The sequence below is a fragment of the Hemibagrus wyckioides genome, linkage group LG14 (genome assembly GCF_019097595.1).
Source record: "Hemibagrus wyckioides isolate EC202008001 linkage group LG14, SWU_Hwy_1.0, whole genome shotgun sequence".
NCBI classification, from domain to species: domain Eukaryota; kingdom Metazoa; phylum Chordata; class Actinopteri; order Siluriformes; family Bagridae; genus Hemibagrus; species Hemibagrus wyckioides.
The window spans coordinates 22,632,151-22,650,611 of NC_080723.1; the positions used below are offsets into that span (position 1 = coordinate 22,632,151).

The following is an 18,461-nucleotide window of genomic DNA, read 5'->3' on the forward strand; positions in this document are numbered from 1 at the left end:
GCGTCTGCCAAAATGCCAGAAATGTGAATGTTAATGTAAAATATGCACACAGATACGGATATGTACACTTTCATACTTTCAGGATATCATAAACCACAAGTTTCCTTCATTTGAGCCACACCGGCTCTAATCACTGCCAAGTGGACAAGAGTCCGATCTGTCCTAGCTACAGCGTATTGACCTACAGCATGTTTTTCCATGTGCCACCTGGTGGATATTGCATGAAACGCAGCAAAAAAAGAAACGTACCGCAGGCGAGGGGATCTCATGTGACACCACAGGAAGAAGAACAGGCAAACTTGAAGACCACATAAACTCTATAAAGTTCTGTTTGATTTTTTTTTTTCTTTTAATTAATTTCTGAAATTAAGTCTGGTTAGTTAACTGATTTTGACCTGATTTTTAGTATTTAAGTCTTTTGATGCTCATACTTGAGGAGAGATTTAAAATTAAACGATAGGACAGGTCGAGGTTTTAGCCTATCTTGGTGAGGTAAAATTCATTGTCTGTGTTTATTACTCATTTCAGATTCCAAATCCATGTGAACAAGTCCATGTGAACATTCCATGTAAGAGTATAAGCATTTATATAAGTAGTCATTCATGCTACATACAGTATATAACATAGACCATTATAGAAAGTTGAATGAAGTATGTCAAAACATTGTAGTTATAGGAAATTCAGATGACTGCAAAAGATTCAGGAAATCATTTGACTCTGCAACCCAAAGCTTCCAGGCATGCATTGTGTAATAACGTCTATCATCAGGAATAACCTCAGTGTTCTCGGTTTTGTGGCTTTCATACCAGCACGTAGGCTATGAGAGAGGAGATTATATATATATAGTGAATGTGCTTTGCTGACAAGAAGACTCGACTTGCAAAGACACGGGTTTGGACTTGTATTTGAACTTGCTGTACTGTGTCTATCTGTCCCTGCATGCTGCTCTGAACATCATGCCTCTTCCTCTTCCTCCTCCTCCTATATATGCCATATCGCTGCACCTTAATCACCTCCACTCATTTTAAACATGCACAGGTCTGAGCTGGAACTGGAGATCATCAAGTGCTGCACTCTATTTTTCTTTCATTCTTTGGGAATAGTTTATTGATCATTCATTTATTCATGCGTTCTTCATCTCTTTCTATTGAAGAACTCTTTCCACTTAGTCCATTAAGCATTTAAGGTGCTTTTCTCTAGCTCCATCATGCAGCGTAATTGTTTTTCTTTCTTTCTTTACACACACACACACACACACATACCGATCAGCCATATCATTAAAACCACCTACAAAGATCTGCAGCCAGCTGTTTTGTACTGTGTGTTCTGACATGTTTCTATAATAATTTCTATCACAGCCATCATTAACTTTTTCAGCAATTTGTGCTACAGAAGCTTTTCTCTGAGATAAGAATCAGACAGCTTAACCTTGGCTCAGTCACTTTGCTTTGCTCGCTCATTGACTTGCTACCTAATACACTGCTCAAAAAAGTTAAAGGAGCATTTAATCATCACAGAGAAACACAGAGCCAATTAAACGTCAAGGATATCAATCAGAAAGTGTTTATATAAGAAGATTTATTGCATTATGTTGATTTGGGAAAATACCCAGAACCCACAGGGTGTACACTCATCTACCTGTTTTAGGTAGTTTTCAGACTTTCATTGATGTTTCAGGCACACGGTGCCAACAAACAATATTAGGCACTTAAAGGCTATTTAGAAACTAAACACTGAAAGATATATTCACTTAAAAAACAACTTTACCATTAAAGTGCCTAAGAGTTTCCTAAAATAGAAAGCAAACATATAACACATAAATAAGAAACACAGAGCTGATATACAGTATTACAGTCAATTACCACATGATTGCATACCACCATGCCTATAAAACAATACCGGAAATACACATCCAGATCAAAACACTTCAGCTGGCTGGTTACTGAGAACATATTCACCAAAATAAACATGTTTACATGTTTACATGTTTACAAAACCTAATAAACCATTGAGAATGGAGTACATTGCCCAATAACCAAAACATCCTCTTTTTTTTTCATTTTTACCTTAATGAATTCTCAAATCTCAGATTCACCTGACCTGTTTTGTAGACATTCAACAACATAACTATAAATGGATAAAAAGCAACCCTTATAAAAAATAAAATATGTTAGAGTTGGCTAATTGCCAGGATATGAGAGGTTTGTCCAGTTACAGCTAAATAATCATAGGTAAGAGCATCATGTCACCCTGTTGCTGAGCATTTTCCTAGAACTGTTTTATATCTGTTTGTTTATGACACTGATTTTTATGTCAATTATGACTCATAATAGCAATAGGATAGGAAAAGGCACTTTAAAAAATGTAAAATGTAGATTATGGCTTCAGGTGTGGAGTATACAAATCCAGTAAATGTTAGGTATAATGATCTGCTCCTTCAATTTCAGCCTTAAAACATTCAAAGGCTTTCAACTAAATTGACATTCTACACAATAATTGTTCCAGGGGCCCACTGTTTCAGTAGAAGGTTAATACATATGTACACTATCTAGTGTGTAAAGTTTCTTACAAGCCAACCACAAGGCAGCAAAAGTCACAAAATCCCCTCATACGACTGGAGGTTGATGATCTCCACAGCTAACTTCTGAGGGTCCATGAGGTTCGGGAACATCTCCATTGCTCTGTCCACAAGACAGGAATTGAAAACGGCTAGCAGCTTCTTCCTGACCTGCTCCCTCTCTGCCATTGGATGGTTCCAGCGAGCACCGTCACCCTGCACAGGTCCTGGAGGCACGTGGCCGAAGTGATTGTATGGCTCAGACCAGTAGCCACTTTGAGGAGGAGGCATGCCTCTGTGGTGATAATCATGGGGTACGCTATACTGGTGAAAGTTCCCTGTTGGGTAAGGTGCTCTTCCATATGACTGATACTGAGGGTAGGAGTATGGCATGTTGCTTGGGTTTTGGGATGCACCAATACTCATGTGGTGGGGATGGTAACTTGTATTGGACTGTAAACTGGATTGGTTTAAGGACTGGGTGCAAGTTGGAGGATGTCGGTACCTCCCGTTAGAAGGATTCTTGGACATTCTTTGCTCTCCTCCAGACTGGTGCTCACCGTGGCATTCGTATGAGCCCAGGCCCGAGTCCAGGTACTCCTGAGAGGAAGCAGAGATGCAGTCTGGATTTGCAGGGGAGTACTGACTGGAGCGATCTCGCTTTGAAAGGGACTTTCTTGAAGTAGACTGCGGTGTGGTCTTGACCACCAGCATGTTCTCACTGGTGTGAGTCTTCCTGAGTGGTCCATTTTGATTGAGAGTGAGTTTTAGTTCCATCACTTCTTCCAGAGGAGCTCCGTGGGAAGGGTTTTGGCTTGCCAAGGACAGTTTCTGGGAAAAAGCAGGCATTTTGGCTTTCTCACGCAACTCATCCGCCAAGGAACGTTGGGATTGCTTGCCACGCTCTGGGTGGCTGAACTTACACTTGATCCCGTAGGTGCACTTCTTACCTTAAATTGTAAGTAGTAAAAATAAACACTTGGTATGATTTCGTGCCAATCTGACATGAAATTACAGATTTGTTGGGTGTTCCCATGAAAATTACACCATCCACCAACAGGTTCACAGTAAAAACATATAGTTATTAATAATTCAGAGGAACCCTGTTTAAGCTGAACTCAAAAGCAGATCAATCATGTAGGAAATCAAATCACAGGTCATTACATGTGATTAAAGTTTATATAAGTACGGCAACATGTTGGCACACGTGTAGCTTAACAGAATTCGATGATTTGCATATGAAGGGCTTACTTTTCTTAGAAGCAAAGAAGACTTGCGTAATACTCACCGTAGGGGCAAGGGAGTTTCTTAGTAGCTCGGGGAGTCTTGCGCAGAAAGTTTTCCAAAGTAGGTCCATGTCTTCCGAGTGGATCATCTGGGAGCATAAACCTTGAAAAACAAAGAACAAGACAGGACTTATTAATGCTCCTGGGTATGTTGACCACTTAGCGATATCTTCTAATATTCATTAGTGAAATCAGATGTTGTGTTCGGAATCAATATGCATGAAGGCTTCGAGACATGACGTACTTGTCATTGACAAAGGAGTACATGAGCAACCTCTCCTCTATGAAGCGTTTCCACTCAGGCTTTTCCCCCTGCAAGTCTCGGTAGGTATCATTGGACAAGATGATGCCGTCCACATCGTATGCCAGCTTGACGATGAATCGGTCATCATAGCACACCACCCTCTTTCCTGCCACGCGCCTTGATGGAGTGAAGACCAGAATCTTTTTCCGTTCCAGCTCTCTGAGAATTTGCTGATCTGTAGTAAATAGTGGTTCAGTAGTTAAGACATGGCATTACTAATTGGAAGTCAAAATTCAATGAGTTCAAAACCCAGCTATGCCCTTGAGGAAGGAGGTTTGGCCTCATTGCCTATAAGCCTTTATATGGCCTTTGTATCTCTAAGTCCCAGTAAATGATGCGGTTAATTAGCTTCTAGGAAACTAGGTGTTGCCTCTGTACCCATAAGTCCCAGGTAAAAAGGCATGGCCTCTATGCCTGTAAGGTTGTATTAAATTTGTATTCAAGTGCCTATAATTAATGTTAACTGCAATCTAATGACAAAATTGAATAAAACTGGGTTTGGTTCAGCATTTAAAAAGAATTCTCTGGAACCAGTAAATACACAACATATTACTGTATAATTATGTCTTATTTATATAACACTATGATAACATTTAATCTAGAGGAAAGCATAGTAACAACAACTACAGGTAAAACCAAACTGTCAAATGTATCCCTCACCACAAAAGAATCTTTATATATACACCATAAACTCCTAGTCAGAATAAAGTTAAACAGTAAGATATGTGTATAATCACACTCTTCAGCTTTTTATTCAGAAGTAATTTTGTACATGACTCTGGATAAGGGAGTCTGCCAAATGACGTAAATGTAAATGTAAGTAATTTCTGAAAGCTATCTTTAGATGAGACCTGTTCAGGTTGGTGAAAATAATATATAGCATCCCTTTTCTGGTGGTTTGTACAGCTGTTTCCTTTAGAACCAGCCTCGGAGAATCTGTACACGTGATTAATAGAGGGTACGTTCGTGTAGAATTACAGTCCATCAGTCTCTCTCTCTCTCGCTCTTCCTCTCTCTTTCTCTTTCACCTGACAGCTCACTCAGGTTCCTGTTCAAACTATTGACTTACGAAGACTCGACAACAAGGTTAACAGTATTTTTAAAATAAATGAAAAGCATTTTAAAGCAATTAGGACTCATGGGACAACTAGCACTAGAACTTAGGTCTCATTAGTCCAAAATATACCCCTTCTTTTTTTTTTTTTCATTTGCAGAGTCTCCACCTTGCCTTTAGGCAAATCCCAAACAGGATTTCGTATGTCTTTTTTTCAATAATGGGTTTCTCATCTAGAGTTATGGACTTCCCAAGCTCTGATGAACCTGTAATAGCTTCTCCCATCTGAATTATAGAACTCTCCAGCTTTTTCAGAATGACACTCGGTCTTTTTGTGTTTCTATGACCAGTCACTGATTCCCGGAAGGGGTCTCCTAGGCGAACTCATAGTTTTGCCATATTCTTTCCAATTCTAATAATGGTATGTTTAGCGTCCTCGTTTTGATAGTTCTTCTATGTTTTGAGGCACACCATATAATCTGGCCAAATGTATCTGTACACCTGAGCATAACCATTGAACATAATCATTATTTTTATTAAAACCAGGGGCATTAACATGAACTTGTTCCCTCTTTGCTGTTATAATAAGCTCCACTCTTTTTATCTGGGAAGGATTTCTGCTAGATGTTGGAGCATGGATTTGTGTTCATTCAGCTTCAGTGAGGTCAGGCACTGATGTCAGGTGAAGAAGCTCCAGTTAGAATGCAGAACACTCAAGTTACATTATCTAAAGAGATTCTAGGGAAGTTTGTACTTTCAATGCTGTGGTAACAGCTTGGGGGAAACCACATTTTTGGTCAGGGTCAGGTGTCAACTTTTCGTCACACTGTGTACAATCCCATTCAAATGCATTTCACTTCCAGTTTTTAACATTATACAATATGGAAATGTCCACATGGGAGGTGAAAAGTAACAAAGCAATACAGCAAATTTGACCTTTTTAAGATATCGGCATCTACTCTCTTTGAACACAGACTGAACACCCGTGTAACCAGAATCCTAATCATCATTTCTGCACAAAGTATTGGACTTTTCAATGGTTAACCCATGGCCTTTTACCTGTTCTGTAACAGCATACTATACAGGCAGTGGAGTAAAAGGGTGAGGTCAGATCATTCAAGCACAATGGAGGGTTTATTCGTTTACATATTCAGTGTATTCTTTTAGTCTTTATAAGTGACAAAAGATACAGTTGTTTTTAGGCAAATTTCTAGAGCATGAAAAGTTTATAGGACGATTTGTATTGTCATGATGTGTGTGTGTGTGTGTGTGTGTGTGTTTATCAAATCCAGGACATAAATGAATAAACCTGTTTCTCATCAACTGAGCACAAGGAATCCATGCAAACCTCTTTTGTTTATCTAGCTGACATTTTAGATGGGTGTCTTTTACTCTTTCAAGTAATTGCCATCAAACAATACAATACTGTAGCATGTGAAGTATGAAGATCAGGGCATGGTATGTTTCTAAACGTTTGACTTGCATGCAAATTACATAACTGTACGGCACAGCAAGACAGTTCAGTTCTGTATGAATGCTTCCTGTGCAAACACCGAGCTGGTGTTTTTTTAGCTCATGCAAATACGTCACACTGGTAACCTGGGTGTTTACTGAATGACTTCCTGCTAGACGTAATGATGTGTGACTGTAGATACTGGAATTGCAAATTCATATGCTAAACTCTGGATTCTGATTGGTCAGGAGGAGATAGAAAGTTTTAAATCATGTTAATCGAGGAACCCGGTTATTCAGTAAGTAGGAGAATGAACTTAGTGGGATATGACAGTGAGAAATGAAAATCTGGAGATATCATCTCACCCTGGGAGCTGAAGAGGGCAAATATCATCTAAATATCATGATATACCCGCTCACCACTACACATAGCAACACAGATTTTGACAAATCCTTGTTAACGCATTCAGATTGGATGTTACAGACTTCCTACAAGGCAGAGATCTGATTTAAGCCCCGCCCCCCTCCGCACTCTGGAGCCGCCCACTCGGCTATGAGACCTGACCGAGTTCTTCTGTATCGTGATTCGTAGTAGGAAGCTTTAACGTAAATTGTAAAGCCTGAAAAGATTTGTTGTTTTAAATAAAACACTGCACTTGATGCAGATTTACAAATTTGATTGTGGCTTCATGATTCAGAAAATTTCATCATACAAATTTCATAATATGGAACCTGCCATCTTGGGAGATCACATGATCAGTATTCTTTTTTTTTCTTGTTTTTTAAAAAATCCTCTTCAACTCATAAGCATGTATTAACTGATTGGTGTGTGTGTGTGTGTGTGTGTATGTAGACAGCGCTGATCTCACACACACACACACACACACACACACATACATACAGGTGTGGGGAAGGCAGAGAACGCTGATCTCACACACACACACACACACACACACACATACATACAGGTGTGGGGAAGGCAGACAGCGCTGATCTCACACACACACACATACATACAGGTGTGGGGAAGGCAGAGAGCGCTGATCTCACACACACACACACACACACACACACACACATACATACAGGTGTGGGGAAGGCAGACAGCGCTGATCTCACACACACACACACACACACACACATACATACAGGTGTGGGGAAGGCAGAGAGCGCTGATCTCACACACACACACACACACACACACACACACACACACACACACATACATACAGGTGTGGGGAAGGCAGACAGTGCTGATGTCACACACACACACACAGAGTCTTTTTTGTCGCTTTCTATAAAAAGCTTTAACCAAATTCACTGATGTCAATGCAAATTCACTCAACCAAACTGAACCAACTGTGGTTTCCACAAACATGAACAGGAAGTGTAACGTGTTATTCGTTCTGTCTCACCTGTGATCGGGACATCCGGTCTGGGTTGTTCCCTCCTCCATGATGGTACAAACACAGTAACATCAGTGTGCCCTCGATCCAGGAAGTAGTTCACAGCCAGTTGGATTCCCAGGCAGGAGAAAACTTCCTTGTTTCCATGACTAATCAGACACAAAACGTTTTACAGGGAATTTCATCAGTAGGCGCTTGATATTCGAGCAATAAACTCTAATTAAATTCTTCAGAAAGGTTTCAGAACATAAACTCACATGTAGAGAATTCACATGAAATAAAAATGAAAGGATCCAAAAGTTTAGTTCGGTGTAAAGATCACACCTTTAACCTGTCACACGACATCTTGATGAATTACAGACACAGATCTTACAGTCACAGCTACAAGTCACACTTCTAGGGTTTTACGCTGCGTTTCTGTGATTAACAAAAATTAAAGGCTATAAAAAATATTGGAAATTTTGAAGAACCAATAAGAAACAAATGAATAATATAAAACACAAACGTGCTGAAAATTGCTGTTGAGCTGTGCAAGTGATCATTTGTACAATGAAATAAATGTTTAAGAAATTAAAAACTAACCTCTCATTTCTCTTAAAACACTGAAATACGTAAATAAGTTACGAATAAAACACTCCATGCCATACTACTATAGGAAAATAATAAACTTCAGGGTGCTTTTTTTGCCTAGAGAAGCTTATAGCTTTACCTACCAAATCTGTAGACGTACCCTGATTACACACTGATGACCTTTGTCGTAGGTGTTTATTTTATTTCTACTCCTTCATTACCGTGTCGATGAAACGTTCTCAAAGAAAGATTAGAAAGTCATAAAAACAGTAATATATTAAGTAACAAATTAAAAATTTTGCCTCCTCATCAAACCATTCAGTGAGCCATACGTGCAATGTGGAAGGGGGCGGAGTCATGCTGGAAGAGACCACACCCACCAGGATTTTTTTTTACATTTTATAAAATTGAAATGGAATTGATTGGGATTTTCTTTTTGCCCTATGGTTTGTGCAATATGTCTAACATTTAGATTCATTACATTTAAAACAAAATCCTGTTGATTAAATGCCTCGACACGCCTGGCTTTGTGAAGAATGCGGAAACGCAGCCTTTTACTTTGTCTTTTAGGATGGTGGGTCACGGTGTCATGACAAAGGTAAAAAACAAAACTAAAAGTTAAATAAATATGTAAGTAAGTATGTAATAGGAAACCCTACAGTTCTGGCACTGCGCCTTTCTTCGTGCCTCCTCATAAAAAAGGGTGGAGGCCAATTTGCATACTGTCTTCAGTGTACTATTCGCCCCTAGGCTTCACTGAACTGTTTGTACCCGCCTTGGAAAATACATTCTGTATAAGAATAAGGTGAACTAAAAGTGCTTAAATTAAACGTTTGTAAATCCGTAACAAAGCGGAGTCGGACGTTTTATTCGAATCAAATCTGTTTAGCTGTTTCGGTATAAAAAGCATGAGGGAAATGACTCAAAGCAATAAATTTGAAAACAATGTAAAGCTGCTGAAAAGCTTGCAAAGTATGAATCCCGGAATATCCAGAGCATGAAACTGTATTAAGCGTAAATTAGATGTTAGCGTAAGGATTTGAGTGAGTTTGACAAAGGGCCAAATTGTGATGGCTAGACCACTGAATCTCGAAAAACTGCAGCTCCTGTGGAGGCGTTCCCAGACTGCAGTGGTCAGTCTCTATCAAAAGTGTTGTTTAAGTCCTGTTAGTAACTTCTGCTAACATCTTGGTGCCAGATACCACAGCACACCTTCAGGGAATCTAGTGGAGTCCACTAGACGGGCCAGGGCTGTTTTGGCTGCAAAAGGGGGACCAACACAATATTAGGCAGGTGTTCATAATGTTACGTCTGATCGGTGTGTATAAAACTGTTCCCAAATTGCTGTGATGAATGAGTAATAAAACATGAATTAATAATCAACATCTGTGTGGTTTGCGTAGCTCGGCTGCATCACACTCTTCAATCATGTTGTTGATTAACCTTGTATAATTGCTCGTCTTTTAATCCTTATATAATGTACACTCTCTTTACAGATGCAGCGATCCGATACAAATGTGACGTGAGCCACGTGATATTTCTGCTAATATATACATGATCATACACGCACGCACACCCAAAAGTTGCCACGTCGACAGCTGCTCAGTTACGGAGCAGTATGATGTGTATCAAAACAAAGCTACAACATCAGAACCGAACTAAAACAGGATTGAGCCCTAATCATTGCTTGTGGTTTGTTTTTGTTCGCTCTCTTGCCCAGCTTTTAGCTACATGTACTCTTTAAGAGCGACAAACACGTTTTTAATTCAGACACACTTTGAATGGATGCATGTGAGGCGATTTTAAAATCTCTTAATCCGTATCTAATGACGCATGACCTAAAGCAGTCTTTGTGCTGGATATGTTTGCACTGTTTTCTTAAGCGGTGGCTTCATTCACGCGGCAGATTTTTCGCATAGCTCCGAGTACAACAAACAAGAATTTGCATAGAACGAAGATTGAAGAGATTTTAGAGATAAAGGATTTCGTCACTATATCCATATTAAGGTAACAGAAAAAGGTTAAAGAAACATTATTCAATAAATCATGCTGGAAGTCATGTTCGGGGCTATAAATACACTCAAAATACTATATTAAATATTATCAACTATTCTTAACAATTTAAAACTATACGCTCAGCATGTGGTCCTCTAGAACACTGCAGGGGGTTTTTGGTCTCGTCTCTATGGTGTCGAGTGAAATATTCAATTCAATTCAAATCATTTTCATTTGCATAGCGCTTTACACAGCAGACATGGTTAGAAAGCATCTAAATAAATTCAGGATATAAATGATACATGTTATACGTGACGGTGGTGAGGAACAACTCGACATGAGGATGAGGAAGAAACCTGGTAAGGAACCAGACTGAAAACGGAACACATCCTCATCCGAGCGACGGCTGAGAGTGCGATCATAAACCATTTCCCTTCCAGAACTGTACACTGTATGGTCAAAGTGTGCAAACTGTGTAACCAGGAAAAAGTCTGTGTGCTGAGGTTCTAAACAGTTTCAACAAGAAGATATGTTTAAACATCTGCTACTAAAAAAATATATTTTTAATATTTTATGCCAGAAAAGTGGCCTAAGGTGATTATAAAGTTGTTATAAATGAATTCCACGAGATCATGTTATTCTAAAATTTGGATCTCTAATCTAGACTATTTAGAACCTTATCTTATTTTAATTACTATTATTAACCCTGGATATTAAATAAAAAAATATTTTCTATTTTTTATTATATCTATTAAATATATTTTATTTTCCTTTACTTTTGATATTATTTATTAACAATTTTTGTATCATTCTGATCCATTTGTTTATTTTATTTTATTTTATTTGTATTGTTGGTTTTCATTTGTTATTTCTTATAACACATGTGCTATATAAAAAATATATTTATTAAATACAATAATAAATAAATAATCATGACAGATCATGCCAAATTGTTTGTGGACAAAGTAAAAAGTGATTTAATGTGAGCTGTAAGAGTAGCAGATGAGTGTTCGGCCAGAGTCATTGTGTGTGTGTGTGTGTGTTGTTTTTACTATCTTTAAAAATATTTTATTATGCAAATAAAATAACCTATATATCCCACACATACACTTTATGATTTAGTGACATTATTGACATTGCATGCACAAGTAACCATCACCTCACAGTGTGAAAGAAAACTAAATGCACAATGCCAGAGTGCTGATCGAGTGCTATTCTATAATCTGTTAAATCTGCAGTATATTAAGAAATAAAACTTACTACACTTCTATGATACTGATCACGTCGATGGACTACCGTAGCAAATGATCATTCAGACATTAAAAGGAGTGTTAGTGTAAATTGTGTGCGTAGGTCACACTTTTTACGAGCTCATATTTCACCAAGATTATCAGCGTTACTTTAATTTCAACTCCAGTGTGTTGACTCAAGTCACAGGAGGGAACAGAAGCGCAACATGACAGAACAAAATGTTCTCCTGTGATGTACATTCCAGAAGATTTCGACTAGAAAAAGCTACTAAAACACTTTTTAGGAAGACTTGTGAGACTTCAATCCTTATCATTATCACTAATAGTTACTGAACGGCTAGTCACAATTTTTCACCATATTGTATTGCTAACCATTCCTACTCTCTTTGTATCACCCGTTTATATTTAAATGCTGATATTGTATCACTAGTTACTGTTTATAATCCTCGACACTATAACACTAGTCACTGTTTATAGTCATATCGCTAGTGTTTATTTATATTCACTGATACGGTAATGCTAGCTCTTGTTCATGGGTCACTAGTTACTTAATTTTATCACTGTAACGATTGTTATAATTATAGTCCTCGACATCATAACGCTAGTCATTGTATTTAGCCGCGATATTGTGAGTAGTGTAACATTTACCCTTATTTATAGTTGATGATATTATATTATGGTAATGATGGTAGTATATATTATGGTAATGATAAATATTAATACATTAGTACACTGGTGATACTGATATTGTATTGTACAGGATTTATAGCTGCTATTGTAATGCAAGTCATTATTTAGAGTTGATTTTGTAATGCTAGTTATTATTTATTGTTGATATTGTAATGCTAGTCATTACTTATAGTTGCTATTGTTGTTGTTGTTGATCTTTCGGCTGCTCCCTACATGTGTGAGGGGTCGCCACAGCAGACCAACTGGTCCACACAACAACTTGGCACAGGTTTTATGCCGGATGCCCTTCCTGAAGCAACCCTCCCATTTTATCCGGGCTTGGGACCATCACTGCATCCAGTGGCTGGGGTTTGGGCACTGGCTGGGAATCGAACCCGGGCCTTCACTTCTAGCTGCTATTGTAATGCTAGTAATTATTTAGAGTTGCGATTGTAATGCTAGTTATTATTTAAAGTTATTATTTAAAGTTATTATTAAACACTTATTATTATTGTAATGCTCATCATGATTTAGAGCTGCTATTGTAATGCTAGTCATTATAGTTGATGTCTTAATGCTAGTTATTATTTAGAGTTGATTTTGTAATGCTAGTTACTACTGTAATGCTCATCATGATTTAGAGCTGCTTTTGTAATGCTAGTCATTATAGTTGATGTCTTAATGCTAGTTATTATTTAGAGTTGATTTTGTAATGCTAGTTACTACTGTAATGCTCATCATGATTTAGAGCTGCTTTTGTAATGCTAGTCATTATAGTTGATGTCTTAATGCTAGTTATTATTTATTATTTATAAGCTAATGGTTATTTATAGAATATCCACTGGAAATTTAAACCCTACTTACTTTAGGGTTCTTTATGAATGAAAGGGTTAAAAATATATATATATAGCACCTGTTTAAGATTTTTATCTATTTCACATTTTTATTCAGGCTTTATATCTCTGGGTCGTAGTGTCTCAGCTCATAGCCTTTGACTATGTCCCCAAACATCATCTCTGTACATTCCCTGTGTTCTTGACTCACCTCATAGCCACATTGCTGCCATCTATCACTATTGGCTTGAGTGCATCTTCGTCCTGAGCTGCGTCCTCTTGTTCAGCAGGTTGAGCTGACACACTGTGATTTTTCCTCTGGCTTTCACCATGCGGGACCAGCGTCGGTGGACTGACAGAGCCGTCTGTCTCCGCCGCTCTCACCTGGATCAGTTCTCCCAGAATCCGGTTAGTGTCCGTTTCCAGGCCCAGCTTGTGCAGCACAGCTCGGACCTGAGCGTCGGAGAAGCCCAGCTTTCTGAACAGTTCCAGCTGAGGCTGAAATGTCTCAGCGCTCAGGTCTGCTTGTTCGTTGGGCTGATTCTGCTCCATTCTACACGGTTTGGCCGGACAGAACGGAGACGCCCATGTGCGTGAGTCTTCACAGACAAAGGAGGACACGCGCACTGTGCTGCAGTAGTCGGGCCAAAGATATGTATCCAAAACTGGAGCGAAGGCAGTAGGGGTGAGACTGGCGCCTATACTCATACTCAAAACAGGTCTTCTCCTGAATGCACACACCTGGATAGAAGAGAAACACACATGCACACAGAGAGAGAGAGAGAGAGAGAGAGAGAGAGAGAGAGAGAGAGATCATTTGCATTTAGGGGAATTCCTATGATGAGCTTGTCCTGCGGCAATAAGAACAGGTTTCATTTAGGACACTATGTGCTAAAGGTGAATGAAATCATCAGTGATTTTTTTAAACCTTGACCCAATTCACTGTTATCCAAAATAACAATTAGCAGATTTGACTAGGTTTAAATAGTTGGAAGCAGGAAAAGTATAGCGAAGTATAAGGATATGAGCCACTTATTATGCTTGAGAAATTCTAAGATCTTTTTTTAACCCATTTTTAACTTCCAGCATATTCTTCAATTATGCATCGTATTCAGCAGCTAATAGAAAAGACGCATTCTTGTTAAAAAATAATTCTCATTTCTCACTCATCAGAAAGTGTTGATCGGTTTCTGTAACAGCAGCTCGTACAGCAGCTCAGCCGTATATCGCAGTTTTACGCATCGAGGCGCTCCTTCTAGTACGTTATCGTTTCCATAGTAACAACACCCTGTGATCTCGATGTGCTTTGCAAAGAGAAAAAAAAAATCCACCTCCATCAGCAGTTCCATTCTCCCGAAATATGAGCGAGAAATGCAAGAGAAATGAAAGTGACGTAACACATTTTTATGAAGTGAAAGTCCGGCTGAAAGACCAAATTTACTGGGGAACTTCCCGATATTTTTCACTTTCTGTACAAAAAACGTTATCAGGCCTCTCAGTATCGACCAACACCCAACACCGATCTGATACAGACTTAACTGAACTGCACTGAAATGAGGCAAAATCATTTGTGCTAAAAATGTATATCTCAAAGGAAAACAGATGCCAAATCTGATCTCTTTTCTCTTTGAGCAATCCGATATTAGGCGTCTATGGGATCGGTAAATCCTTAAAAATAAGGCTCAAATGTCCAAGTTACTTATATTACTAAGTAAAATCAGACTTCACTTAAGTTTTGCATCACATCCATCTGACTTTTACATGCAGTCTGATCTCAAAGCTCACTGACGTGACGGAGCGTTTCATTTCACGTCTATATCCATTCATCCACCTGAATTGCAGTGTTACTTTACAGCAGATTTCTGATATTTCTAACATTAGAATAACAACTACGTACATTTTACATGAAACTGATGAATAATGTAATCACAAACCTAGCTAATGTTTTTCTTTTCGATCAATAAAGCATGTACTTTTCACAAAATTTTTGTCTCATGGTAATGATGAATTAAACTGGAGTGTAATTACCGAAGTCTTTATTTATCTAATTATTTACTTTATTCATTTATTTATTTATTTATATTTATTTATTTATTATCGATCTTTTTTACACCAGGTGAAAGACTGGACATGATGAGAGACACTTAGACCTTGCTGCTACAGGAAACTGATCAGGAACAATTATTTATATTCTGGGTGTCCTTTATATATATTTCAAAATGTCTCACTATACTTTTTATCCATTAATAGTTACATAATGTGGTGGAACATTTGCAAGTCGGTTCCTGTTCTCACTTACTTTTACAGTTATAAACAGTCTTCCCCTCACCTGTTTTACTCTCATGAGGTCTTGTGTTAAAGGCTGATTTCTCAATTTATCTTTTAAACAAATCAAGCCATGAAAGTTTTTACTTCTGGACTGGAAAATGGTCAATACCGAAGAGTGTAAATGTCACCTTATATTACAATTAATCCAAAAATAAATATGGTATTTTATTACAGTTGTGTGTAGCAGAACTACATTACACATCAACCCCTGCACCTGTGGCACGATTTCACCACATGGATCATAATCTCTCACCTGTGTCTCGTTATACTTTGTTAACGCCATCATTTAAGTTTGGGTTTTTCTGTCTCTTGGTCATTGTGCTAGGTTTGTGCGCTCCATGCTGCTGCATATAGTTTCTTTCCTTGTTTCCAGAGTTCATGTTTATGCTGCTTGCGTCACCCTAATGTTTGTTTTACTTGTACTTTACATTATAAATGATCTGACTGGAATCCACCTCGGCTGCCAATAACAGACAGCTTGACCGCACTGGACGCAGTGGGTTTTTTACTTTAATACATTCAGCTACTCCTGGATAATAATCAGCTTTTGTGAGAATAACAGGGAAAGATTCACACCATGATGGAATGGCTTGGGTTCGAACGGGAAGAAGAACGCAAAAGAATAACACCACGATCATGTACCCCTGAGAAAATTTTTGACAAAGGGAGCGTCTCCTGCCTTCCCTGCCCCATTGAGAACACCGCTCTGACCTTTACAACACGTTATCAGGCTCACAGCTTTGCTATTGGTCATCAATCCACCGTCTGGGGTTTTCTCCCGCATCTCATAGGGTGTCCTGCTTTTGGGACTCAACTTTAGACTTCACTCCTTAGCTATCTCGAGCAAGTCTCTCATCGTTCCTCAATAGAGGTAAATGATGAGGAGGATAACACACGGGGTCGGTCATGGTTTCCTACTAAAGGTGCAGAGTGACCCTTACCATCAGTCCCTTCAACTTGACACAGATTCCTTAAACACTCTCACATCTGTCAAGTTTTATCACCAAGCTATAGTTGTTGTGTCTCATTCGTTTGTTGTTGTACCTCACTAGAGCTTATGTATCAGGGATTTCTCTTTAAAGCTTTACTCTAAAGGTTAATATATAAACGTACATTTCCATGGTACCACCCTAGACACCAGGACTAGTACAACTTGGTCCATATATTTCTGACAAATCGCACACAACTCTTTAAACTGAACTGGTATTTTATTGCTCAGGAATCAGAATCGATCCTTAATAAAATAAACAAATGTTTCAAGTGTAGTCTTAGTGAGTTGATTAGATATTAGGACCAGTGTATTAATAATGGGTTTCTATTGGTTTATATAAATTTGTGATTGGCTGCTGCATTGTTTTCAGAGCTATCAAGTCAGAAATCTAAATCAGTACCTTCCGTCAAATCAGGATTGAGAAATTAAGATCGTTTTGGTCACACAACACAAATAGCTTCAGTTTCTACAAAAAAAACAAAAACAACTTGAGTAAACAGACTTAAAGACCTGACCTAGATATAGATTTAAAGTAACCTGGCTCTTAATGACCAGTGATTAACGTTTAGACTAATCACAACTTCCCGGATCATTAAAGGTAGAAAACAAAAGTACATCTTTATGTTCCTGATTCCTGAAAGAGGACACGTTTGATGTTTCCTGTACTGGAGTTTAAACTGGATTTACCTGTTCACGGGTCCGAGTTTAACGAAAGTGAAGAAGAAAAAAACTTTCCAGGTGTAGTTTTAATGAGCCGAAATCCTCCGGATCCAGATCCCACAGCGAATAAGGTGTCTAATCCGGTCACATCTCTGGTCACTGGGTAACTTTTTTAAGGCGAATTATTTGAAAGAAACTTCAGCGTAAAGCCGCGGTGTCTCCATGTCGCTCCAGAAGCGCAACTCTGTTCCAATCCTCACTCTTAAAGCCTGCAGGGCTCCGCCTTCCGGAAACACACCAGTGTGGCGTGTACAGGAGGAGTGCGCATGAGGACACACGTGTGCTGATGTGTTTATAGCGTCTGTTAAAGTGTGTGTGTGCGTGTGTGCGTGCGTATGGGTTTCTTTTGGAATTGTTCATTTTTGGCAAGATGTACTTGCTTCTTTTTTTAGATCTAAAATGTATAAAAACAGTGTTTTATTTTAAAAGGACGTTGTGTTGGGATTTTACTGATTTACAGTCCTGCTGAAAAACATAAATACTTCATAATGAACCTAGCAAAATAGTTCTGGCCCAGATCTGGCCCACACAATGCACTTACACTCGGCACACATACCACAAAGAATGATGGCCCTTTGGTGGCCCATATCTGGTTTGCCAGAGCATGGGCCAGCACTAAAGCCACACCATAAAACCAAACCATAACTGGGCCACATCTGGCATGCCATGATTTAAACAGTGCCATCACTGTCAGACCTGGTCCACATCTAGTTGACATGCCACTTGCCATGCCAGAACTCAGCCAGCAGTGCCAGCTTAATGCCAGATCTGGCCCAGACCTGTCTGCTTGGCGAAATTTATTCACAAAATTCCAGACCTCTTTTTGCTGTATTTAAAAAAAAAGCAAAACCTTTCATTAGTTACGTTTTCAGAGAACAAATAAAAAAGCCATAAAAACGCATGTGTTTGTTGATGTTTGTGATCTGTAATTCTCTTCCTTCGGTTTTGAGTTGTATCTCTGTCTCTCTCTCTCTCTCTCTCTCTCTCTCACACACACACACACACACACACCTTGTATCCTTGTTCGGTTGCCATTTTCTCATTAC

General features: G+C 38.7%; 1 protein-coding gene across 1 annotated transcript; it reads right to left on the reverse strand.

Annotated features, from left to right (window-relative positions):
• Positions 1-1,525: 1,525 nt before the first annotated feature.
• On the reverse strand, positions 1,526-17,616 carry zc3h12ab (zinc finger CCCH-type containing 12Ab). Its single transcript, XM_058408007.1, has 6 exons — positions 17,383-17,616; positions 13,588-14,117; positions 8,069-8,208; positions 4,088-4,322; positions 3,846-3,946; positions 1,526-3,507 (listed from the first exon to the last, which is right to left on the reverse strand). Exons 2-6 carry the CDS (start codon positions 14,082-14,084, stop codon positions 2,594-2,596), a joined length of 1,887 nt encoding a protein of 628 aa, XP_058263990.1. The 5' UTR covers positions 14,085-14,117; positions 17,383-17,616; the 3' UTR covers positions 1,526-2,593.
• Positions 17,617-18,461: the final 845 nt, after the last annotated feature.